The sequence below is a fragment of the Mucor velutinosus genome (assembly GCF_035048745.1).
Source record: "Mucor velutinosus strain NIH1002 chromosome Unknown tig00000093, whole genome shotgun sequence".
Taxonomy (NCBI): domain Eukaryota; kingdom Fungi; phylum Mucoromycota; class Mucoromycetes; order Mucorales; family Mucoraceae; genus Mucor; species Mucor velutinosus.
The window spans coordinates 2,568,308-2,593,134 of record NW_027041907.1 but is presented as its reverse complement, the minus strand read 5'-3'; the positions used below and the strand labels follow the sequence as shown (position 1 = coordinate 2,593,134).

The 24,827-nt window shown below is 40.7% G+C and overlaps 8 protein-coding genes across 8 annotated transcripts; 3 read left to right on the top strand and 5 right to left on the bottom strand.

Annotated features, from left to right (window-relative positions):
• Positions 1 to 4: 4 nt before the first annotated feature.
• On the bottom strand, positions 5 to 1,668 carry ATC70_002598 (uncharacterized protein; the record flags this gene model as incomplete). The annotated part of the gene is made up of 6 exons (XM_064821969.1): positions 5 to 227; positions 286 to 512; positions 568 to 749; positions 805 to 1,178; positions 1,243 to 1,274; positions 1,423 to 1,668. The coding sequence occupies 6 exons, from the start codon at positions 1,666 to 1,668 to the stop codon at positions 5 to 7; spliced, it is 1,284 nt and encodes a 427-aa protein (XP_064681655.1).
• A 2,001-nt stretch (positions 1,669 to 3,669) lies between these two features.
• Positions 3,670 to 5,792, top strand: ATC70_002597 (uncharacterized protein; the record flags this gene model as incomplete). Its single annotated transcript, XM_064821968.1, has 10 exons — positions 3,670 to 3,731; positions 3,791 to 3,894; positions 3,946 to 4,109; positions 4,170 to 4,667; positions 4,720 to 4,779; positions 4,845 to 4,978; positions 5,039 to 5,220; positions 5,292 to 5,381; positions 5,437 to 5,563; positions 5,633 to 5,792. The coding sequence occupies 10 exons, from the start codon at positions 3,670 to 3,672 to the stop codon at positions 5,790 to 5,792; spliced, it is 1,581 nt and encodes a 526-aa protein (XP_064681654.1).
• Positions 5,793 to 6,131: 339 nt separating this feature from the next.
• On the bottom strand, positions 6,132 to 7,833 carry ATC70_002596 (uncharacterized protein; the record flags this gene model as incomplete). The annotated part of the gene is made up of 4 exons (XM_064821967.1): positions 6,132 to 7,085; positions 7,173 to 7,282; positions 7,403 to 7,558; positions 7,617 to 7,833. The coding sequence occupies 4 exons, from the start codon at positions 7,831 to 7,833 to the stop codon at positions 6,132 to 6,134; spliced, it is 1,437 nt and encodes a 478-aa protein (XP_064681653.1).
• Positions 7,834 to 10,272: 2,439 nt separating this feature from the next.
• On the bottom strand, positions 10,273 to 11,527 carry ATC70_002595 (uncharacterized protein; the record flags this gene model as incomplete). The annotated part of the gene is made up of 4 exons (XM_064821966.1): positions 10,273 to 10,639; positions 10,706 to 10,968; positions 11,026 to 11,414; positions 11,482 to 11,527. The coding sequence occupies 4 exons, from the start codon at positions 11,525 to 11,527 to the stop codon at positions 10,273 to 10,275; spliced, it is 1,065 nt and encodes a 354-aa protein (XP_064681652.1).
• An 838-nt stretch (positions 11,528 to 12,365) lies between these two features.
• Positions 12,366 to 16,315, bottom strand: ATC70_002594 (uncharacterized protein; the record flags this gene model as incomplete). The annotated part of the gene is made up of 14 exons (XM_064821965.1): positions 12,366 to 12,493; positions 12,548 to 12,712; positions 12,791 to 12,973; positions 13,034 to 13,182; positions 13,238 to 13,350; positions 13,406 to 13,495; positions 13,551 to 14,272; positions 14,350 to 14,458; positions 14,513 to 14,563; positions 14,628 to 15,609; positions 15,673 to 15,831; positions 15,888 to 16,017; positions 16,077 to 16,158; positions 16,226 to 16,315. 14 exons carry the CDS (start codon positions 16,313 to 16,315, stop codon positions 12,366 to 12,368), a joined length of 3,153 nt encoding a protein of 1,050 aa, XP_064681651.1.
• A 469-nt stretch (positions 16,316 to 16,784) lies between these two features.
• TOA1 (transcription factor IIA subunit alpha) lies at positions 16,785 to 18,855 on the bottom strand (the record flags this gene model as incomplete). The annotated part of the gene is made up of 5 exons (XM_064821964.1): positions 16,785 to 16,820; positions 16,875 to 17,954; positions 18,019 to 18,406; positions 18,471 to 18,619; positions 18,688 to 18,855. 5 exons carry the CDS (start codon positions 18,853 to 18,855, stop codon positions 16,785 to 16,787), a joined length of 1,821 nt encoding a protein of 606 aa, XP_064681650.1.
• Positions 18,856 to 20,233: 1,378 nt separating this feature from the next.
• Positions 20,234 to 21,051, top strand: ATC70_002592 (uncharacterized protein; the record flags this gene model as incomplete). The annotated part of the gene is made up of 2 exons (XM_064821963.1): positions 20,234 to 20,711; positions 20,759 to 21,051. The coding sequence occupies 2 exons, from the start codon at positions 20,234 to 20,236 to the stop codon at positions 21,049 to 21,051; spliced, it is 771 nt and encodes a 256-aa protein (XP_064681649.1).
• A 997-nt stretch (positions 21,052 to 22,048) lies between these two features.
• HAP3 (transcriptional activator hap3) lies at positions 22,049 to 23,528 on the top strand (the record flags this gene model as incomplete). Its single annotated transcript, XM_064821962.1, has 4 exons — positions 22,049 to 22,401; positions 22,456 to 22,752; positions 22,820 to 23,339; positions 23,403 to 23,528. 4 exons carry the CDS (start codon positions 22,049 to 22,051, stop codon positions 23,526 to 23,528), a joined length of 1,296 nt encoding a protein of 431 aa, XP_064681648.1.
• Positions 23,529 to 24,827: the final 1,299 nt, after the last annotated feature.

The window sequence follows — 24,827 nt, the reverse complement described above, 5'->3', positions numbered from 1 at the left end:
TGTCTTATTGCATGCGATGTCTGAATCGATTCTTATTCCTCTTGCTACGCGGCTTGTTGACACTGAGAGGCACCTCCACTGCAGTATTTGAGAATCGAGAATTCGATCCAAGCTCTGACCTACTATTGCACATTTCAACAAATGTCATGTCAGTTTCCTCGAGTAGATTGGCTGCACGCTGGAATTCAGCTAGTATTCTATTGAGTTCTAATTCACTACATGAGCTTCTATTGTTGGGAAGAAAGAGTTAGATAAACAAGCCGTCGCCACTTAGGCAACACCTACGCAACATTCTTGCTGAGGACGAATGGATCCTGTATCACCATGCTCTTCCTGAACCACTTGTTTGGCACATTTGGAATGTCCATGTCAGAGTAACAGATCGACATGTGTCTTGTGAGGTTTTCAATGTTGGATGCCCACTTGAAAAACTCCAGCATAATCTTGCCGAGGTTGTCGAGACAATAGCCATCCCATTGAGTTATAGTAGCAGCCTGTCGTCCTTGTTCCTTCTTGGTTTGGTATTTGGAATCAGAAATAACCTCTACGCAAATCGTGATAGCGCACCTGCTGCCCGTCCACAGAGTAGTTTGTTGCACCAAACTTACAGCCATATCCAGAACATTCAGCATCGCAGTTGCATTTGAAGTCTTGTAAGTTGGAGACAATAGGAGAGTCGTGGTTGTAGTTCATTAGGAAGTAGATACCTAGCAGACAGTACGCATAACTTGACAGGGTGTCTCTTCGATCTGTCGCAAACAAATCAATATTCATCTTGACAAATAAAGGCTAAACGTAGCTTACTGTCATTGATATCTCTCTTCTTTACGAAACACTTGAGGGCATACAAAAAAGGGCCTACACGTGCGTCCAGCTTCCTGTATGCGTCAATCAGCTGGCTGTTCTCCACACCCAGAGAACTGGAAGCGTTAATGTCACATTGCAGTCCTGTTTCAGAGTCGGTGAATTTACAGATTGGCACTGTTGCACCCTGAATCGCTTGCACATTCACCAGGCCTATTTCTCGTAGTTTCGTGGCCAAGTAGTGCATGTTGAAGAATGAGGTTGGCATGCCTTTGAGCTCTTTCAATGTCTCGTTGCTAGCATTGATGAATTGCGGAATAACAATGGCCAGATCCAAATCACTGCTGTCAGATGCCAAGCGGGTTCTCGTAGAGCTGTTTGTTTAGGAAAGAGTCAGTCATTGTAGGCATTGTCATAAAAAATATTCTCGCTATTTACCCAAAAAAAATTCTACTGTAGAATTTGGCAGGCTGCTCCATACGGCTTCAATCATGTCATGAATCTTGCCAATGACAATGTTTCTATCTCTGATGGTCTTTTGCGTCATGGCGTTATCCTACATGGTCGATTGATCATCAGTGCCGCTGACAACGACATACACAGCAAACCAAATGTTACCTCGTAAAACTTGAACAGCTCCCTTTCCAGCCGCAAGCTAGCCATCTTCTTTCTCTGATACTCGGGCGAATGGAACCTGTTGTGGTCAACAAGGAGGAACAAAGGGTCCTCGTAGCGACAACCGCTGCACTCATGTCCATCAAAACCATTGCGTTGGAATTCTTCATTCTCCACAAAGACAAAGCCGGACCCAAACCGTTCGTAAAACGCGTTGTAGACATGCTCTGTTCTTAGACAATAGTACATGAAGCAAGTGAATCCGCAGCACCGTCTTTCGATATCCTCCAGCTCTGATGAAAAAAAGTAGCTGTAACTATACTTCATAATCCCATAAGCGCACGCATCGATCTGGATTCCAGACTGCTTGTAAGTATAAGCCTTCTAATACATCGACGCAATAGTCTATAGGAAGCATTGTTTTTTTTTATGTGATGTGAAAGTTGTGAGAGTGAGATAAAAGTTAGAGGGTCATGTCGATAGTCTTGATGCTCTTTTTTCCCTGCGCTGTCAATCAACACCTCTTTCTCTTCCAATCAAATCATGCCCCTGGATTGTTATCTTGGGCATCTTGCATAAAATGGTGTTATTTCAAAAGTTCTCATGAAACTAGATGTTTCAGCGCAAGATGAACACTGAGGCTAAAAGGCGTGTTCCAAAGATCATTATTAGGAGCTGCATGAAATCCTCTTGGATCGACGTCTTGGTCGATAAAATTTGGTTTATTCAATCTCGCAGAAATGGAGTAAAGCATCTTTTTGGTTACTGTCTTGCCCTATTACGCTTAGGAAGGCACACACTAGAGAGCCTTCTCTTGTTCTCAAACTCAGAGAACTTGGATTAAATCATGCCCTGACATTTAGTTGCTCTAACTACATTTTTGTAAAGGACAACTGAAATTGTCCTGGATGTTCTAAATGGCACTGATATCGTGCGTAGAATGCTTTCTTCTACAGGTCTTCACTATATATATATATATATATAAGCCTTTGTTGAGATAGAAGATACTGTATGCTGACTTTGTTTAGATTTCTGAATAATTTTTAACTGATGCTTGCGAAATAAACCGTCTTGAATATCAGCCTTCCTTGAAGATTATAAAACAACATCATCGCTCCCTAGCTTTCTCTATTCGCTTTGATTTCTCTTTTGATTTCTCTTTTGATTTCTCTTTGAATTTCAATTCGAAATTCGCTTTGAAAGTAGCATATTATTATAGCGAATTTTTGCGGAGAAGACGATAGTGTAATTGGATTTTAGATAGAACGCGTTGATGATGAGGAATCAGTGATTTTTTTGAAATTTGCGAAATTTGGACAGAAGCTATTAATAAAACTTTTTGAACACTATATAAATGATGGCTGTATCTGTAGTAAAAGTTGTAGACGGTACTTTGATTGATTAGGACGTGTTTGAATCGGCCTTGTCTTCACTATGTATACTGGAAAACTATTTGTTTTAAAAAATAGACAAGCCAATCACATTCTTTCAAGTATAATCTTAAAGAATTGAGAGCTGGATAAAGGTGAATAAAACCACCGGAGAAGCCGACAATGGGGAGGGGTGTTTACCGTAGCGAAGCAAAGGTGCAAAAGCATGGTAATTAGGTATTGGATCCAATGCTTGATAGCAATGGTTTTAATGACGGCTTTACCGTAGTGAAGCAAAGGTGCAAAATCTATGACAACTAAGCACACTTGGTAACATTGATTTATATAAGGGCTTGATCGCAGCGAAGCGAAGATGCAAAACCATAGTATTCAAACAGCAAATTCGATTTCTCATTCTCTAAATTAATAATTGACTGTTAGAAATCTACTTTATGTAGCAGATTTTTATTGCTACTGATTTGAAATGTTCACGGCGACAGCCCGCAGGACGACACCATCTTCAAGCGTAATGGGATAGGTTGGATAGTACAGTATACTCGAAAAATATATTTCAGCATTTAGTACAAACATCGGCTGTATGCGCCAATATTGGGGTAGATGTGGATCATTGGATGACTATGGATTTGAATGACCTACTATTCCAACTCTGGTTTTCACTGCTTATACAGTCAAACCTCTACGAATGCAACAAGACCAATATCACATCCTATGATCAGATTCAGATTTGAATTATAGCATGTCCAGCATGGCATTACAAAGCATTGCTCAACGTCACGCGTTTTGAAATTACGCTGAAATAGCAATGTAATCAAAGTCCATCTCTTCTGCTTTATTTTATCCCTTTTCAATTCAAGCTGATATGTCTGCAACTACTCGTACCATCATCGATTTGAAGACACAAAAATACGATAGACAGCTCAGGTATTTAGAGAGGTCTTAGATGACCAAATGCCGCAGTTGTTGATGTTGTTTTCCTTCAGACTTTGGGCAGCGACAGGTCAAGAAGCTTTGGAGCACGCCAATATTTGTCTGATAAATGCAAACTCTACTGGTTGCGAGATCATCAAGAACCTCGTACTTCCTGGTAAGTGATAATTGCTCATTTTTCAGCTGACGATTTATCATGAAAATGCAGGTGTTGGTAATGTCACTATTGTGGATGGAGGCAAAGCTACCAAGGACGACATTCGCAGCAACTTCTTCTTGGATCCCGAGTCGATTGGAGAGTCCAAAGCCAAGTCTGCATCAGAGCTGATCCAAGAGCTAAATGAGGATGCCAATGTGGCGTTTGTGGAAAAGGTTTCTTGACCTCTGGAATGGTCTGTGAGAACCAAGTACTGACAATGGCATGTAATGTAGGATCCTTATGATTTGATTGATAACCAAACCGATTTTTTCGACCCCTTCACCATGATCATTGCAGTCAATGTACCAGACATCCATCTGATGAAGTTATCACCTCTCTGTGTCGAGTCAGGAAAGAGCTTAATAGCAGTAAAGAGTAAAGGTCTTGTCGGCATGTTTACCATCCAAGCGCCAGAGCACACAGTCATCGAGACGCATCCTGAAAATGTAGTCGACCTTCGCTTATCATGTCCTTTCCAACAATTGAGCGACTATGTATCCACCTTTGACTTGGATTCATTGGATCAAACAGATCACAGCCATATCCCGTTTGTTGTAATCATCTTGATCTACGTGGAGGCATGGAAGAAAGCGCATGAGGGACAGGCACCACAAACCTATCAGCAACGACAAGAGTTTATCAAAGCATTGAGAGCAGGCATGAGAACACCTGATGAGGAGAACTTTGAGGAGGCTATTGCGAATGCCTGGAGACTGTCTCCATCAAACCCTGTACGTGTACACATTTGATTGTATCATGCACTCGTAACTGAACATTTGACAGATCTCGTCTGAAGTCCGCCAGATATTTGAGGATCCGTCTTGCCAAAGTGCACATGGCAACGTAAGTAGTACTCAACATGTAGCTCGCTCTTCAACAGCATACAGACTGAATTGACTTGTTAAAAGTCGCCTCTATTCTGGATATTGACCAGAGCAGTGCGAGATTTTGTTGAAAATGAGGGCGGCGGACAGCTTCCCTTGTCTGGCAAACTGCCTGACATGAAATCTGACACTTGCAATTACATCAATTTACAAAATGTGTAAGTGAACCTGTCCAGTATCCCACATGAATAATGGATGACTGACGAATCCTTGATTAGATACCGTAAAAAAGCCTTATTTGATTTAGACGCTATCAAAAAGAGAGTGGCAGGATTGACAGAAGGATCCAATGTCCATATCCCTGAGGAGACAGTGGAACTCTTTTGCAAAAACGCATCCAACATTAGAGTGATTCAGTACAAGGCCATGACAGAGAACCATGTACAGCCTGACAAATTAGGTGAAATGCAGTTTCATATTCATCTATAGCTCAGGCAGAACCTATACTAAACTTTTAAATTATTCTATTAGTCAATTTGTTTAAGAATGAAGAAAACTTCTGCTATTACTTCATTTACAAAGCCGCTGACAGATTCCAATTAGAACATGGTCGTTTGCCAGGTAAGAGGAGACTCTCGCTCGTTCTGTACGATGCACTGACAAGTACCAACCAAAGCATCTCAAGCCGATTTTGAAAATTTGAAGCATCAGGCACAATCATTGATGGAGAGTATGGGCATCACATCTGAAGATGCGGAGGAGATATTAGCGACTGACATATTGAACAAAGTCATGACAAACTAGTAAGCTGAACCAATACATGTCTCTCCCCCCCCCCCATCATGGCGTGTTTTAATCTCCAATTTGTATAGTGTTCGTTTCGGCGATTTGGAAACTGCAAACATGGCAGCTCTCTTAGGTGGCTTGGCAGCTCAGGAAGCGATCAAACTGATAACTCATCAGTACATTCCCGTCAACAACACATGTGTCTTTAACGGCATCACCTCTACTAGCAGTGTCTATCAGTTATAATTCAACAAAGGGTGTTTTAAAATGAAATAAGATATGATAATTTTATACAATTTATAAGAAGAGAAATAAAAAAACGAAATGCTAAAATGAACATCATCTACAACATTTACAAAATAAGAAAGAATAAGAAAAAAAATATGGTGATTTTCTGTATGTGTCTACTAAAATAGAATAAAAGAAGAAAGGGGGGGGGGGAAGAGAAAGATGAATGGCGATAAAAAGAAAAAGATGAATGGATACAAAAATACAACATTAGAGACACAAATCTCATAGATAAACCTTCTAGTTCTAATCATTTTGATGTGTGTTGTGTGTAGAATGCATATTGAGATACATGATTTAAACAATGGCCGTCTCCATGCGAGCAGCGACACAAGCAGTAAGAGCAGCACCAACACCACTGCCATCTCTGGCAAGACCAAGGCGGACAGTCTTGCGAATATCAGTGATTTCAGGCAACATCTCACTGAGTGCTTCGTACATTCTGGTTTCAAAAGAGGGGTAGAATTCGTAGAGAGAGCCATCGATACCAATATCACAGCCATCGGCATCAACACCGCAATGCTTGACAATAGCGGCAATAGAGGCAGCGGCAAGACGAGCAGCGCGCTTACCGACAAGCTCACAAATCTTCTTGATGAAACCAGCTTCGGTGGTAGTGACATCGTGTAAGTTGAGGTTGGTATCCAAGATCTCCTTTGTGTTTTCATAGTTGGAAGAGCTATCAGACTCAATGTTGGACATGAAGGCAGTTTCAAAAGACCAATGTCTGGAGATATCCTTGGACCAAGCAAGGGAAGTGTTCTCATCACGCTTGAGCAGGAGCTCACGATCAATCATATCGGTCAACACGTTACGAGTAATCTCACCGAGATACATACCAGAAATCATCTTTTCATAGAGCTGAGCATGAGGGTTAATAGATTCACGATCTAATTTGTTATCGAAACGGGTCAAGGGAAGAATCTTGCGTTCATTGTCAAAGGCACCGAATTCCATGTTGATAATCATTTCGTCAGCAGTGGCCTTGGGGCCCTTCCACTTGGTGATCTTGTCAAACTTTTCAATGTAAGCACCGTTGGCACCAGTGCCCAAGATGAGACCAGCCAATGTAGCAGGCTTGTTGTATGCATTGGACAAGAGTGTACCGACAGTATCGTTGACAAGCGCAGAGACCTTGACGGGGACATGCTTTCTCAAGAGAGCATCTTGCAGTAATAAAACGGGGTCCTTACCAACAGCACCAGTACAGGCGAAACCCTTAGTCCAGGTAGAAAGAACACCACGATTGATCTGATATTGATAAGAAGTGTGAATACAAATTGAAACTCCATGCCATTTTCCATTTTTCTCTCCCTCTCAAAAAGACAAATTACTTACTCTGGATTGAAGAACAGGGAAGGAGAAGGTATAACCCAAGTTAAGCTCAACCTCTTGATCCTCGAGACCTTGCTCAGTCAAGAAAGTGTCAACACATTCGGCAATATAATCTATATAACAAAGTGGAAAAATAAAAGCCATGTTAATTCGGAGTTCTCGAGGTTTCATTTGGATGATAGAATATAGTATGATTGTTGGGGGGTGCCATTGGGAGATGAAAAATAACATACCACACAAGTTACGCATAGGACCAGTCTTCAATTCTTCAGAAACTCTGGATTTGGAGGATACAGTCTTGTATTTGCCTTGGCCTTCGAGGGTAACAAGAACAACTCTCAGGTTGGTTCCACCCAAATCAAGAGCAAGGAAATGCCCTTCTTCCTTACCTGCAAAACGATACATGTCAATATACAAATCTCTATGTGAAATCAATTGACCACTCACCAGTCAAGCGACCCTCAACAAACGATGGGATCATGGCAACAGTAGCACCTTCCTTCTCGAGACCCTTATCCATCTCAGCCATGAAGTGATCGCGAATCTGATTGAGGTAGGTGGTATCTACACTGAATTGATCAATGATATCGCGCATGTAAGCTTCTTGTTCAGGAGTTCCACCGAGCTCTTTGACTTCGTAGGCTTGAGGAGCTTTTGTAGACATTTTTTTTTTAGAGATTGATTGTATTAAATTTCGCGAAGAAGAAAAAGAAGAAAAGAGAGGTGGATGTATGATTATAATTTGCCCTATTTTAATGCAGCGGACTTTTTTCTTCTCAGAAACCGCAAAAAAAAAAAAATCAAAATTCCATGTTTGAAACACAGTGATTTGCCGCATGATATGGTATCAGTTCAATTTGGCTAAGGTTGGTCATTGATTATACATGATGTTTACACTCAAGGACGAAAGGGGGACGTCGTACGCTGCTGCAATGACATACCATAAAAGCCACATCTTGCAATTTAGCTCAAAAACACTAAAATGCGCCTCAAATGCTGGATCTACAAAGGCAAACCAAACCAACATCCATGTGACTCTTAATCATCTTGATCTCCTTCATCTTCAACCCTCCCGTAAGAATCAGGAAGAAGACAGATCTCACCACCGGTAAAATTGATTCCACGGTAGAGATGATTCCACTTTTTGATCAAAAAAAAAAAAAAAAGAGACCAATAGGGGTAAAAATGTGTCATATGCTAAACAAGAACATGTGCGGAGGTGTCAATTTCATGAGGAGGAGGAGGGATTATGGATAAACGTTGTCTTGTTTGATAAACACATTGTCAAAAATGCTGAATGGGCAACTACGTCAATTATCATATTCTACACGATGGCTATGATGTGATGGCATTGTAACATGGGAGCACAAACATTATCATTTTCTTTGATTTATTTAGCCCCCCGATGACTAATGTCGTAGGCTATCATGACCGCAATGTAGTCTCAAATTCCAGTACTGTCGAATTCATTCATCATGTACGTTGTGGCAATTCAATATATAAGTTGAGCAAGACATTACAATAGCCACAGGCTGGATTTTATGGCCCAAATTTGTCCAACATGACCCGAATGTTTTAACAACGCACAATCTGTCAACAAGCCATTATTTTCAGACGTAACATATCACTGTTGGCTCCAAAATGTGTAGCCACATTAAATGCCTCAGTACATCATTGGTTGACATTTGTAAATGGTAAGTCTGTTTTCAATCTGATTGCAACGATGGGAGCTGACTGAGTGATGAAACTCTCTGTGCCTGGATGTTGCTAAATTTTTTAGTTTTTAACTTTCTGAAACCACCAGGAAACCCTCTATATCAACCTGTTAAGGTGGATCTGACTATCCATGTATGATTCACATCCGTGTTGATGGAAACAGTTCATATTCGAGGAAACAGCGTAGTTGTATCGCGTCCTAGTGTTCAAATATACGCAGGACACGTCGAAATTCAGGTGCATTGGAGCTGTGATTTCTCGTGCTAGGAGCCGTTTTAGATAGCTGGGATAGCACTAAACAATTGCTCTCAGCTAGCATTTGCTTTATGACAGCTTTGCCCAACTTTTTGGGGACCCAAAAAACATGACCAAAAATCGACCAAAAACCATGAGGGGTACCTCATGCTTTTCATCGAAAATCAAACGATCGCGTTTTTCACCTTGAAAATGAAGACTTCTACTATGGTATATATTGAATCAAAATGTTTCTATCGATCCAACGCAACCCCTGAAGCTTAATTTGTGAGGTCTTCATATGTAAAATTTCGACATTATGGCCAAAAACCTCATATCATTATTTTACAGATTGCTCGATAGATTTGTTCAAACATATCTTATAACTAGTACCAATGGATGCGCCTTGAAAAGTACTCCATAAATACTGAAGGGAGTATTGCTGAATCACCACGACTTATATAGTCGAAGTAAGCAGAATAACTCAATCAAGTCAAAATTGAGTCAAATATTTCTATTTCAGGTGAAAGCAAACAGTCGGGGTTATAATACCTTTTGGGCGACGGCTGGCAAAATCAATGCTTCCACTTTAAATCATGAATGTAAGCGATGTTTATGAATCTATTATTAGGAGAGGAATTGCAAATTAAATAGTACTAGAACCTAACTTGGATACTTAAATATGCAATTTGTCTATATGTGAATTATCATTGTTCAGAAAGGCAAGTTTAAATGCTAATCTCAAGGCTAGAGCTGCTCGATTAAATGTAATGGTCGCCACTGCCTCATGTTATTAGTGCTTCTCAGTTAAGCAAATACCCATATGTATCATATAATTAAACTACAATATAAAGTGAGAGCCTCATTGAGCGCTGCAAAGGTCAGAACGCTAATCTTCTCAAGCGATTGAATTGACTTCACAAGGTAGCGTAACTAACAGACTTTGCAAATGTTGTGGACATTAGAGCATGATACAAAGGTGAAAACGCATACTGAGTTTAATGGTTTGATATATTTATTATGAAAGCCCACTAATTATTTACATGTTCAAGTGAGGCCAAATAATAATATTGAAATGAAAAGAAAAAGTATATTACGTTTCTTTGTGAGTTGGAGGGAAATGATTTAAATTGCGTTAATAAAATTAGATTATTTAAAGGTAGTTGATGACACATTCGCTAGGAGCTTCAGAAGGATATCCTTCAAGACCTTCAGGGTTCTTGCTTTGCCAGTTCCACAAAGAGGCACAAGCCTCTTCCAAAGAGAACTTGACCTTCCAGCCCAATTCCTTGTTGGCCTTGGCAGGATCAGCAGTAAGGTCAGGGACATCGCCAGGACGACGAGGAGCAATCTTGTAAGGCAATTCACGACCAACAGCCTTTTGGAAAGCGTGTACCATCTCCAAAACTGTGGATCCAACACCTGTACCCAAATTATACTCTACACAACCGGGATTATCTTCGAGCTTCTTGAGAGCAGCTAAATGGCCTTCAGCCAAATCAACGACATGGATATAATCTCTATCAATTGAAGCAAATATCAGACACACCATTCCCGTCGGATTGCACAACACTAGCAAATCTTACCTGATACATGTGCCATCACGAGTGGGGTAATCGTTGCCAAAGACAGACAAGTACTCACGCTTACCAATAGCCACTTGGGCAAAGTAAGGCATCAAGTTGTTGGGGACACCAGTAGGGTTTTCACCCAAAATACCAGAGGGATGAGCGCCAGCAGGGTTAAAGTAACGGAGAAGAGCGGCGTTCCACTCCTTTTCGGCAGTACAGAGATCGCGAATAATGTGTTCAACGAAGAGCTTAGTGCGACCGTAAGGGCTCTTGGCATCCTACATGTCAAAAAGGTCAGTACCCGTGCTAGTGTGTCCTACAGATCAATCACTTACAGTAGGGCTGGTTTCAGGGATAGGGATAACGGGGGGCTCACCGTATACAGTTGCAGAAGAAGAAAAGACAATGTTCTTTACATTAGCCTCCTTCATGGCTTGCAACAAGACAATAGTACCAGTGATGTTGTTGTAATAGTAATCAAGAGGGATTTGAGTGGACTCACCGACAGCTTTCAAGCCAGCAAAGTGGATAACAGAATCAATAGGATGACGGCTGAACACTTCCAAAAGAGCCTTCTTATCGAGGATATCAGCCTTGTAGAAATGAGGCTTCTTACCAGAGATTTGTTCGATACGGCGGACAGCTTCATAAGAGGCGTTGTAAAGGTTATCATAAATGACGACTTCTCTGCCGGCATTCAATAATTCGATAACGGTATGAGAACCTAGATTAAAGGACATGCATATGAGTGATTTGGTTCATTACGTCTGTGGAGATCAAAAACTGCTTACCAATGTAGCCAGCGCCACCAGTAACGAGAACAGCCTTTTGAACCATGTTGATTATCTTTAAAGAAAGAGAGTTTGAGTTTTGTATAGAAAAGAAAAAAGAAAACAAGAAAGATTGAATTAAAAACTTGGGTGTTTATATACTAAATGCTGTTTTACAAGCAGTTTTATAGAAAGAGCGCTTTTCAGTCCGAGGATGATGGGTAAGGTTTCTTATGTAATCCATAGACTTTTCCAAACAAAGTAACTGTCATTTTCCAACCCTTATTTACCATGAATTGACTCCATGTGTCCATTTTTCCGGCCCTGCCATTCTCTGAGGTTTGCATACAACTGTCCTCTTGATATAACCATTATCCTCGTCGAGACGGTAGTAAGCATGTGGCTGAATCAATCAAATCCTACCACATTTAATCCTGTGTAGCCTATGTTAAAAATAAACTTCAGATATATCCAGAATTCTTTATACGGCACATTGCAGGAAAGTTTTGATTATGAGACATTCACCGCTTTATTGGCAATGGAAAGGCCAAGTGGCATCGAGCTGCCTGGAAAAGGAAATTGTTGTGTGCCATGATATTCAAGCTTAAAACGTACCGAAAAACTATTTGCTCATCTCATCTCTGCTTCTCTAGTAAAAAAAAAGCCGTGTGTTATAATGTAGACATCTCCTCTCCCTGTATATTTTAATTATCGTATCTTGTCATCAAGGAAGAACCACTTGAAGCCTTCAGACATTCTTAATATGGTCAAGTGTTTCATTAAGTAAGCAACTATTTGCAACGGAGCTGATCAATTCTGGAAACGATCTGCCGTTTTCCATCGACCTGATTATTTAATCAACTTTGAAAAAGGTACTCCAATGAAATGTACTAATTTAGAATTCTTTATACGGTGGATAGTTCATTGCGGTGTTGTTCTGCTTGAGATAGAATAGACATGATGTTATTTTGATGGACTACGGTCAGGTCCTTGGTGACATGAGCGTATAAATCAGGCTTGTTTTGTTGCATATCTAGTAAAAATCTGTTAGTTATCAAAACGACATTACATTCAATAGCAAAACTACCTCTAAAAACCTGCTCAAAGCACTCATACGGGTCGATTTCGTCCAGTGGTGATTGATACAGGATTTCCTCTTCCATTTCGTCTTCAGAATCCTCGCCATTCTCTTGAATCTTTTGATTTGCCAGAAACTCGAGATATTCGGCATCTTCATCTTGAACATCACCATCTAGAATAAGTTATTAATAATCAAATCATTGTGTTGGGGTTCTATTGGTATTGCACAAATTGAGCTGCCCTGATCTACCTTCATCTTCTTCCTCATCATTATCTTCTTCGTCTTCATCTTGATCTTCATCCTCGTCCTCATCCTCCTCTTCTTCAATGTCACCAGTTTCCTCTTGGGCCTCTGCATCGCCCTCCTCGTCCTCGTCTTCGTCCTCGTCTTCTTCATATGTGCCTTGATAAATTGTTTCTAGGTATTGTCGATCTGTGTAATCCGATAAACTGAATACCCACGAATAACACTGATTATATAATCAAAACTTACTTTCGATGGCATCTGGTAAACTTTCAAACACATGTGACACACTGGTCAAGATTTGAGGCCATCCTGATTGCAATGAAACGGGAATCTTGTCTGCTGGCAATGCTAATAAGGAACACAAGGTAACAATGGCTAATTTCTTATCATGCACTCTAGCGGTTTGTTTAGCAACGTCAGCATGACTACAGATTGTATTTGGACACGAACCTTGAAAATTTATCGAGACATGAAAACCATAGTGTAAAGAACCCTTGGCTCCATTGGTTTTGATCGAGAATATGAAGCGTTAATTCCGTATTGTAATACAAGCAATTGAGCACCTATTTCACACTGTCAATAGCGCCGTTGAAATGCAATGGTGCGTTATGAACTTACAACTTCGATACAATGAATCTTGAATTCAGTCGACTTCATTTGACCAGTAAAGATGTACTGAAATACAAGATTCAAGAAGGGCGCTACAAACTGCACACAGTATCTGTTAGATGACAGCGCAGCAAGAAAGTGACACATACTTTACCATATCAACAGACCCACGGCAGTGGAGCAGCACGGCCTCCATTAATTTACAAGAACACACTCGATCTTTTTCATCCATGTCTTCGCTCTTCATGACCCATTCAATCATATCAAACAGCATCTGCTTGACTTGATCATTCGAGATGAACACATCCTTACCATAGGCAACAAAGTTATCCAAGCAGGGCAGCATTTCTTGCATATATTGACACCCAGATTCCTTGAAGGAGCCGTAAATCAATTCAAACACACCCCACATGGTTGGCGTTACAGTCTTTGAGGTAAATGTACAGGAATCTATGATTTCGAATACTTCATCGTACAAATCGAAGATGCGATACTCCAATGTATAGGTGATCACGGGCAATAGCGCATTCTCGAGTTGCTGGAGGATGTCAGGTGTGTTCTCCAAACTGAGGATAAGTGTGCCAATGGTTTTCAATACGCCCATAGCGGCCATTGTCTTTTCGCCCCTCTCTTCTGCATTGGCATCATCTTCCTCTAGAGTGTTTCCAGTCGATGCTTGGGCAAGTTCTTCCATGATACGCAGAAAGGCGTCTCGCAGCTGTGTACATAACTGAAGTGCAAAAGGAGCTAACTGTGCTGCGAATACTTCGACAAAGCTCTGCATGACATTGGCAAGGGTATCGATGTCAATTTCGTTAGTTAAGTTGAGCAGTTCTTGCATAATGAATGGTAAGTTGGGCCCCATAGCCTCGCACACTGTAGAGTGATGTTAGTCGTAGGGCGTTCCAGAGTGCATTGCACACACACACACACACACACACACACACACGTACCACTTTCATGTCTAGTCATGGGCTGCAAGGCCAAAGCAGCTTGCACTCTTACTGGGAGCTCAGGATCGCGCAAACAGTCGAGCACATTTTGATACAAGATGGCAAGATTCTATATAGCTGGATGTCAACCAACGTGCATGGTGCAAACCTATTAGCCGTTTACCTGCTCGTTTGAAAAGTCCAAGTCGCTAAAGTGTCTTGCAATATCACAAGCCTAGTAGACAGCAAGTATAAAGTGAGTCAATAGCTTCAACTGTCATGGCACAGCACCCACTTACTCTTGCGCGCAGATAAGGGAATCGACTCTTGAACTCGGGAAACACATGCGTGACAAAGAAAGGCTCCATCATCTCCTCGACTTCAGTTGAACTACCCACAATGACAGGAGCCAAAGCGCCAATCATGCACAAGGCACCATCTTTATCGCGTCCATTCTTTTGGTCTTCCGGCGTCTCGATGTAGTTGTTCAATACACCATGAATGAATCCTAGAATGCTCATAAACGTGTGCTTGTTGCGGTTTTTGGCGAGATCAATCAACAGCATAATGGCATTTTGCTGTGTGGAAGATGTGTCTTCCAGAGGATCCATCTTTTTGTGGGCGTAGTCAACTGCATCTTCAGTCCACAGCTGTTCGTCTTCTTTGGAAAAGCACAGTTGAGGAAACAGAAACTGAGCCACCAGTGTTTCTGTGTGCGGCTTGATGATCTGCCAGGTGATCTTGTGTTTAATGCTGTCATCGAAAAAGGCAGCTGACAAGGCCAAACATCGATTTGACATCCAATGTTCCTTCTTGATCCAGCCGTCGATTTGTTGCAGGTACGCTTGTAGAATATTGGGTGCAAAGTTGGTGACAAATGACTTGGCAAACGAAGTGTACTTTGTCAAACTGGACGGAAGTATAGCTGGATTGCCATACTTGCCAAACAGTCGATTGAGACAGTGGTAGGCCCATTTCTTGGTCTTCCACCATCCAAACTTTTCTCTCTCTTCCAAATCTGCAGGTTGAACCTCGTTGGGAATCTTTTTGTCTACCAGTTGCAGGAAGATGGTACACCACCCAACAAGCGCAGTATGCTCCTGCAAGCATTTGGGTAAATCGACATGAATACTAGAGTGATAAATCTTGAGAGCCAACTTGAGCATGTCGCCTGCTTCAGCAGTATCCAGTTGTAGCAATTTGTTGCAAATCTCTTGGATGGAAGGGAATGTGAGCTTGATAATCTGTTGCAAAGGCTCTCGACGCTCCATTGCTTTCCACCTATGCATAAATGCAGCAGCTGTCAGTCATGTCGTCGCCATGGTAACAGTATTGCCAACTTACTGGTACACCTTGACCACCTCTCTCAGAGCAACGAGACCAATATGCACGACACGGATGTCATCAGATGTCAAAAATGCCTCTAGTTCATTGATGAAGATGGGCCACTGTTCAGGAAAATCACTGTTCAAAATATAATTCAACGAAGCAGCCAATTGCACTCTAAATCTAGCATTGAGCACACACTGTTGATGATTTCATGAATTTATGCTACTTACTGTACAGCAGCCGGAGTAGTAATGAACGCATGAAGAATGTTCTTTCTAATGACAGCTTTGTCTTCTTCCGCAAGTCCCTTTGCTGAACGATTCCAATGCTTATGCACACAGTTTTTAAAGTAGATGGCAGCTATTTTCAACGTAAGCATATATATAGCAATGCTTATGTTTTATCTCTAGGTAACTCACCTGCTTGGCGTGCCCCCAATTCCAATTCTTCAGCAGCCTGGATCTGCAACACAAGAGGCAAAAAGCCTGCCTGAGACTCGAACTAGATAAAAGGAGTAGTCAGTCTCGATTATATTACCGTGTGTATATACGCTCAATAACGCTCGTACATTTCTGATATTGAGTTCGGCTTGCTTGTGCACGTTTGGGTCAGGATGATACGTCGAGACAAATAACTGGTAAACCGCGTTTTGATCCATGTGCTGGTTGATCACTTGCTTGATTTAGACAGTTTGTAGTGAAAAGAAACAGCGAGAAATATAAAGTATCAGATGTGGGTTGCCCTTTAATTTCTTGAGTTACAACCCGGCATTCAAAATCTCTGATTGGCTTATCATTCGTATTAGCATATATAATATGGACAAGATAGACCGTGTGTCCTAGTGATAAATGTGCTAAATCAACCGGCTAAATTGAGTAACTAGTTACGCTAATACATCACTGATGAGCTGCTGTTATTTTGTGCGGACAGTGCTGCCTTTCTGACTTGCTCACATAGCTCGAGTTGGCAATTACGCATTAGATTCGATTGATAGTTCTGTTTAGACGTGTGTAAATGGCATTCTGGTAGGTCCAACCTTTCAAGCAAATGGAAGGGGGGGTATTCAAATAGGAAAGCCCTACTTTTTTTTAATCATGATTTACTTTGGCTACATGGATGATGCATCTTCATAGACTTGTACATTCTCTGGCCAAGTGACCAGTCTAATAAAACGGTATTAGTGATTCAGCTGTTACCCAAGCAATGAAACAGCTTACCTTGTTGCATTTGTAGCAAGTGAATAGCTGCTGTGGCTCTCGATTACTAAATGCTTGGCTCTTGTTTCGTCTAAAACTATCAAATTCATCTGCTGTCGATGATGAGCTTTTACTGCCTAATCCCATGTATCTGTTTTCAGCAGACAGGACAGGCGGTATACTGTCAACATTGGATCTACCACCCACACTGCTTGCGCCGCTTATGGCTGCTCCTGCTCCTCTGCTTTGTGGATACTGGTTTGTAGGATTTATAGAGGAGGAGTGCAATGAATTAGGACGAACTGAGGAGGGTGCTTGTGGCGGTGGAGGTGGTTGACGATACGATATAGATGGCGGAGGTGATGGACTGCGGCTGTAACGTCGTTGATGTTCATAAGGGCGGCTATGATAGCTTCGAGGTGGTGAAGGTCTTCTGCCTCGACCACTTGGACTTCTGCCTCGAGGAGGGCTTCTACCTCGGTAAGGCAGTGGCGAGCCTCTGCGGCCGCTTCCACGATAATGGGATGGAGGTGATCGACTACGGCTTCTGCTGTAACTTCTTCTTGATCTTCTGCTGGAGTTATTGCTGCTGTGGTGACGATGATAATCAGGACTATAGCTTCTGCTACGACTGCGACTATAGCTATAACTTCTCTCACGGCTACCACGACCACGACCACGGCCACGTCTTCTACTTGGACTTGGACTACGACTTCGACTACGACTGCGACTACGACTACGACTACGACTACGACTACTGAACCCTGGACTATGGCGTCTATTGTAAGCATCTCTATTCATACCCGCCATAGGAGGAGCATGATAGTGCTTCGAAGCGCCCGCCAATTTATGACGTTCCATTTCGTCTCTTTTCTGTTGCAGTAATGCTTCTCTGTAGCCATCCAAATAGCCCTTCTCCCAACCCTGAGTATCCTTATTGTTTTGGCCGTGCTTACCGTTTAGGATAACATCGTCTGCATTCAACAATTCTAGACCAGCATAAAAGTCGTCTACAGCTGCGATCATTTCTTTTGTAGGTACTGGTCTTGCGTAGGGTACTTTAATGGCGTCTGGATCCAAAGGTTCGTACGAGTTGCTCTGCTGTTTACAAATTAATTAATGTAAGGGCACTTGATTCAAGTTTAATTAAATTAACTATACGAACCTTGGATAGGAGCATTAGGCCTGCGGGCAACTCAAAGTAGGGCTTCTCGATTATGGGTACTTGTGCGGGCCCTGGAGAAGAAATGGGGCGATAGTGTTGTGTCATGGAAGGAGGTGGTGGTTGGTGCGCTTGTGATTGTGGCGAAGGCAGAGGTGCATTCATGGCTGAAGGCTTTTCGACATGATGTGGGGTCGGCTGACCTGTGACATCTCTCTGGATGGCATCAATAATATCTGATTTGAATATCTTCTTGGTGTACCAAATGTTTATAACCTTGGTTACTTTAGCTCTGAGTTCAGGTGTGGTGGCACCGTCGTATACCAGCTTCAAAAGGGGTGTCAACAGGGGCAGAATAGCATCCTTCATCCAAGACAGTTGTTTTCTAGAGCTGTTAAAGCAAATGGGTGAATCAATGACTTGGATCAAATACAGACGAGCGAGTCAATGTTTACATGTGATACACCACATCGTTGATCAGATATAGCATGTGTATTCTCTCGTCTTGTCCTGAACGAGACTTTGCCAACGAGTAGATGTAGTCCATCAGAGCAGCGACATGAGCAGAAGAATGGCAGTGATCAAACACCCAGTGCTTTCCCGTCTGTCAATGCAACACATGCCATTAAATATTGAATCCTCCAATGAAGCCTCTTTCTGCACTAGACTCACCTCGATATTGGCTTTAGAGCATTCGTGCATAATCATATGGAGTATAACACGAAAGTCCTCCACATTCTTCTTTGTTAGATTTTTGGAGCTGCCATCCAGCATTTTTTGACATAATTTTTGGAAGCTTGCCGAAGGAGAATCATCCCCATTTGTAGAACTGTTCATCATGTTTGATTGTTTGTAAGATAAACAAAAGTAAAAAAGAGGAGGAAAAGCTTTTTTTTTTTCTAGTAAGAAATATATATCTGATTGTTCTACTGCAGAGAAAGTCATGAAAAAAAAAAAGACGCTTGAAGCACTAAAACAACAGGTATTCAATGTGCGCAAAAACACCAACCGTGTGTTGCATCAAACGCTTGTGCCCATGTCAAATTACTTGTTCTGATTCCTGCTTCACAGATCTACACTCGGTATACTAATGCTAAGATTCGCATCCTACCGTAGCAATCATTAGCGCCAAGTACATGCTTAAAAATTTGTAGAAAAAGATCAAGTTATCGTTGACATGCATCTTGAATAACAAACAATCCGAAAGGGGTGTTCTGCCGGCAAAGGATCCAGAAGCTTGCTTTTAGCGTGCATATACTAACATTTTCTAGTATTTTAAGGCAACGTTGGTCTCTAAGAGCTACATCAAGTATACATGTCTGGCGAATAATGCAATGTGGCTAGATGTTGTTACAAGCTTTGGTGGTCTATCAAAGTGTTCACCGTCAATTCACATAATTTAAATGTCAATTGAAGTGTGCTTTCCATTCTATGCTGTCTCGTCTAATTTCAATGTATATCAACATTGCTCTGCTATTATATAGCAAACTACAACAAAATTTGCCCGTTTTTAAGCATTGGTTGCTCTAGATGTCACTATGGTAAAATCGCCTTTCAAGCAGCATTACAAGAAATGCTCTGATGTAGTCTCATTCTGGAATCAATCACTAATATATAGATAATGGAGAGAGATTGCTGGTCAAGAAGCATCGAGGCATGAGCTAGGCAACAGTGCATGATTCTATGACTTTTGCACAATATCATCAGACTCAACCGTCCCAGAATGCTCTTTAAATGTAGCCCACGGTAATGACACTTGAAGCAATTTAGAATATCACATTTAATCGCTTCGATCATCAAATTTTGCTGGAGAAACATAGTGGTTGCTTTGCGAGTCTCTCTTCAAATATCCGTTGTTTGGTTGGCTAATCCAAGTGCCTTGAAGCTCATGCTATCACAGATGCCAGGAGCGCTTTGAAGGACTAGGATTCCCAGTCCGAATTTGCATCCACATTTTTACCTTTATAAAAGCGTAGTCCTAGTCAAGAGCTTTGTTTGACATTTAATAGACTCATATACCCTTTAAATGACAAGCTTTATTTTCAAAAGACTTATTAATCAATCTATATTCACCGTAAACAAAGTATGCATTCACCAGCAAAAACATACGTTCTCATCGAGCTTACCGCTCAGAGATGGTCAAACCAATTGGAGAAAGTTGATGGAAACCCTAGAAACGCTTCCCACAACCTCTACCTCAACAGCAAGCCCTCATAAGATGTACAGTATACGCCGCACCTGGTCCAACCAAGACACAGAACGATTATTGCAGCTTGTCAAGAAATATGGTAATAAATGGAAGGTGTTCACAAACTACTTTCCTGGGAGAAGTGCTTTTTGCATTCGCTCCCATTATTTCTCGGTAACGCATGATACTACCCGATGGACATTGGAAGAAAAGAAGATATTGCAGCAACATCTTGGAAAAGAAGCAGATCCTGAAAAGATTGATTGGGAGGAAATACGAAAATGTCTGCCGAAACGACGCACAGTTGCGCGGATCAAGCAATTTTGGCAAAACTCAATACAACCTTCATTGAATAGAGGTAGCTGGACAAAAGAAGAAAGCGAGCAATTAAAGAGTCTTGTAGCGAAACATGGAAAAAATTGGGAATTGATTGCAAAGGAGTTGGGTACTCGAAGTGAAGACCAATGCAGGAACAAATGGGCCTATGAATTTTCCACCATGAAAAAAGGTACGCTACTGACAGGTTTGATTGGTTTGCTACTAACTTGTTTAAAGGCGAATTTAGTAAAGAAGAGGATGAAGCTTTAACAAGAGCCGTAGCAAAATATGGCATCAATGAATTTCAGAAGATTAAGCAAGAGATGGACAGTAAAAGGTCAATTTCACAACTAAGGACTCGCTATAATAATTTTTTGGACCCTGATGTGGACCGAAGTCCATGGACAAAGGAGGAGAAGGCACTTGCAATCAAATTATTCCAGGAACTGAAGAATATTAGAGCAGTTAAAGCCAAGATGAACAGCAAAAGAAGCATTAGAGACATGTATAATCAGTTACGAAATAAATAGACAACTGCATATGAGTTTTCTCGCCTCTTTCCATGATGACCAGCTATGATATCATTTGCAATCTTTTGGAGACAGCACTGATCTTCTTAAAATCTGGGCGCGCCTGATAGTACCATGATGGTAAATGTATATTTAGAATCGCTGAAGTTTAATCAAGAAAATCTCAAATGCTGGCAAAATCTTAATTAGTGTTCAGACATGTCGATCACTTTTGAAACAATGGATATTCGCTTGCTTATGTGCATTATCATAAGCAGCTTTGAAAACTCTACAAGCCATCATTTAATTAAAGGAAAATATATCTGATTTCTGCACATTTCTTCGCTAAAGTTGGATGTAACCGAGAAAAGAATAGCCCAAAAGAACTGACTATGATTCTAGTCTTCTAAAGTAGAATTTTTCCTCATTCGTCTTTATGAAATGCCGTATATTTTCGCTACTGTAAGATATACCAGATATTATACATAGCATTGTGCTCCCAACAACAAGTTTGAAGCACTCAAATCAGTGCTGAACAATTGATTACCTTATAGCTGTATATGACCCAAAAGTCGAGATTGACCTGAAACATGACATAAAAATCAAGTAATGATCTCATTTCAAATGTGTAGATAGTCATCTGTACTACAATAACAATGTAAATGATTTACATGCAATATATTTAACTTTTCAGATATTGCCAAGGATATAGTCATTTCGAGCCTGCTCAATTAAAAAAATATTATCAAGTGAGCCTGATTCCTGTTGCTATGACAAAAAGAAACCTCTTTTATTCCTTTGCCAAGCAGCAAGACAGAATTTCGGCGACCCAAAGTAAGATAATGTTCCAATTGAATGGATGTCTTGATAAACATCCCATTGATTTACCCCAAAATAGATGTTGATTCTCGGGTAATTTGTTGAAGCAAAAGTTTTACACAGAGGAAATGGGTTTAAAAGCGAACATCTCAAATGTTTGTTTGCTCTCTCTTTCCTTTTGTCCTGCTTTTAAACTATAATGAAAAGAGGAATTACCTACATCATCACATTAGTTTCAATAGGCTTATTGTACTTTGGCTCTTTATATGTCGTATCAAGACCATCAACAGCATGCTTGAGCTCACTTGTGAACGAGAGAGCAGACCTCACCAACCGAGAAGCTGTCGACAATGGTGGAGCACAAGTGCCCTTATCCAACGAAGATGTAGTCAAGCAGGATCCCGAAACAATTGATGAGATAGATGATCAATATACCACTGCCGAGCCCGAAGAGTCATTGTTTCAAGAAGAAAGAGAGAAAGCTGCTATTGTGGTCTTAGTGAGAAATAATGAGCTGGCAGCAATGAGAAGAACATTGCGACAATTCGAAGAGTAAGTTGAAGATTAATATACCTTGGTTTGATGCCTAACTGCTTTTTCTTTTAGTCGCTTTAATCGCAAATACAACTATCCCTATGTCTTTTTGAATGATGAGCCATTCACTGATGAATTCAAGTATGCGATATCTGTCATGACAAACGCTGAAATTAAATTCGGGCTTGTACCTTCAAGTATGTGGTCTGTACCCGATCATGTTAATGAAACTGTAATGAATGCTCAACTCGCCGACTATGCTGCCCGTAACATCATGTATGGTGGCTCATTGTCTTATCGTCATATGTGTCGCTTCAATTCTGGCTTCTTCTATCGTCACCCCCTCTTGGCCGAATACGATTATTACTGGTAAGGTATCAAATCCAATATTTCAGTCCACAGTATTCTAAAAATGAATTCTTTTTTCCCAAATTAGGCGTGTGGAACCAGGCGTCAGTTTCTTTTGCGATCTTGATTACGATCCCTTTAAATTCATGAAGGACAACAACAAGGAATATGGATTTACGATCACACTCAAAGAAATTCCAGAGACTATCCCTACGCTTTGGGAACATACCCTCAAATTCGCTCACCAACAAGAACTCAATACTACCCTCTTACGATTTTTTGGTAGCCCTTCTGGCGGTTACAATTTGTGTCACTACTGGTCCAACTTCGAGATTGCAAGTCTGAATTTATGGAGAGATGATCGTTATCAGAAATACTTTGATTATCTTGATAGTACCGGCAACTTTTTCTATGAAAGATGGGGTGATGCTATTGTACACAGTTTAGCAGCAGGCCTCTTTTTGAACAAGAGTCAGGTACATTTCTTCAACGACATTGGTTACAAGCACGATGACTTTTCCCATTGCATCGACGATGGTATCTTTGGTAAATGCATGTGTCCTGAAAATGTGCCAAACTTCGATTACAGCTGGGGCTCTTGTCTTTCGGTAAGCTTACATTCGTAAAACCTGTCATACAGTGTATATTAATTACAACAACTTGGCATTTAGGAATGGAAAAACTATGCTGAAGAAGGACATCGATGGGATTTTAAAAAGAATGGAGATCAATATTTGGAGCAGGGTCAAGTGTTTCAAAACCCTGGAGGCGTTGCCATTGATATAAAACTTGATTAAAAGCAACAAATATCCCTCTTCATAAATCTTCATATAATAATATTTCCTCCTCACCATCAACACTTTATATAGTTCTTAGCCTACCCCTTCATAATACGCACTGATTTCTGTTCTTTTGTATCATATAATGTATCCTTGCTCTTAAGAGTGAGCAAAATAAAGCAAAATTATTTAATAAGTATCCATTGCATGGCTTTCCTCGTTACGTAAGTTCTTGATAAGCCTTGGCATGCATTAAATGACATGAAAGCCAAGATTTCATAGAGCCGAGGAGCATCGAATACGGCTGTAATACAAAGCCCAGATTTGGCAGGAGAGATCTTCATATATGAAAGCACCCTCATGCGCCTATTATGCTCTATACTACTATTAAGATCCAAGAACCTCGGGCTCTTGAATAATTAGGGTATTGCAACCAAATTAATGCTGATGCACTAGCTTCTGATTTTAAGATGGCATAAATTATCTGCACCGAAGTCAAACAAATTTTAGCCATTTCTTAGTTTGCATCTGCGGCTTGACCAAGGTTTGATTTGGTATCTGCCAAATTCTAGAATACCCCATAAGTTGGCCAAAACAAAATCATGTCAGTCAAACGTGAAAACGTTGATCTCCCAATCTTTAAGAAAGCGAAGCATACCTTTTTTTTTGCCCAGATCTCTTTTTTTTTTTTCCTCCTTCTTCATCTCCTCATTTTGCACTATTTTCTACGGTAGTATATTATTATATTGCAATAGAAAAAGCTATAAAAAGTGGTTGAGTTGGTTGGAAAATCAATTGTGCGTTAAACACCATTTCAAGAAGGGAAGTTATCACAACCAAGCAAGACGTTGTTTTAAACAATATGTAACGGCTTTTGTATGCTTCAGGAAATGATCACAAAATCACACAGCAATGATATACAAAATGAACCTGCCATCGACAAGGAAGATCTTACTCTCAATTTACGTGAGCTCATGCAACACCAAGAGAACCACAACAACAACCAGCATGAGCAATTGCTCTAAAAATAAGCAATAGTCTTTGGTTATATTATAACTACTACTTCTCTTTTTTGCATATAGTGATGACGGAAACTGCGATGGTTGTGTTATATATACTCACTACTGAATGCTAGTGATAATAGATCTGGAATAGGGGCTATCGTATATCTGAGGCAACCACAACACTAATGGCTTTAGTTTATGAAACATCATGCTATGATGGATGTCTCGCGTACTGCTAAATTATACTCTAACGATAGAAACACTTGAAAATATGAACCTGCGTAATCCAACCTATCAATTCTTTAAGAACTTT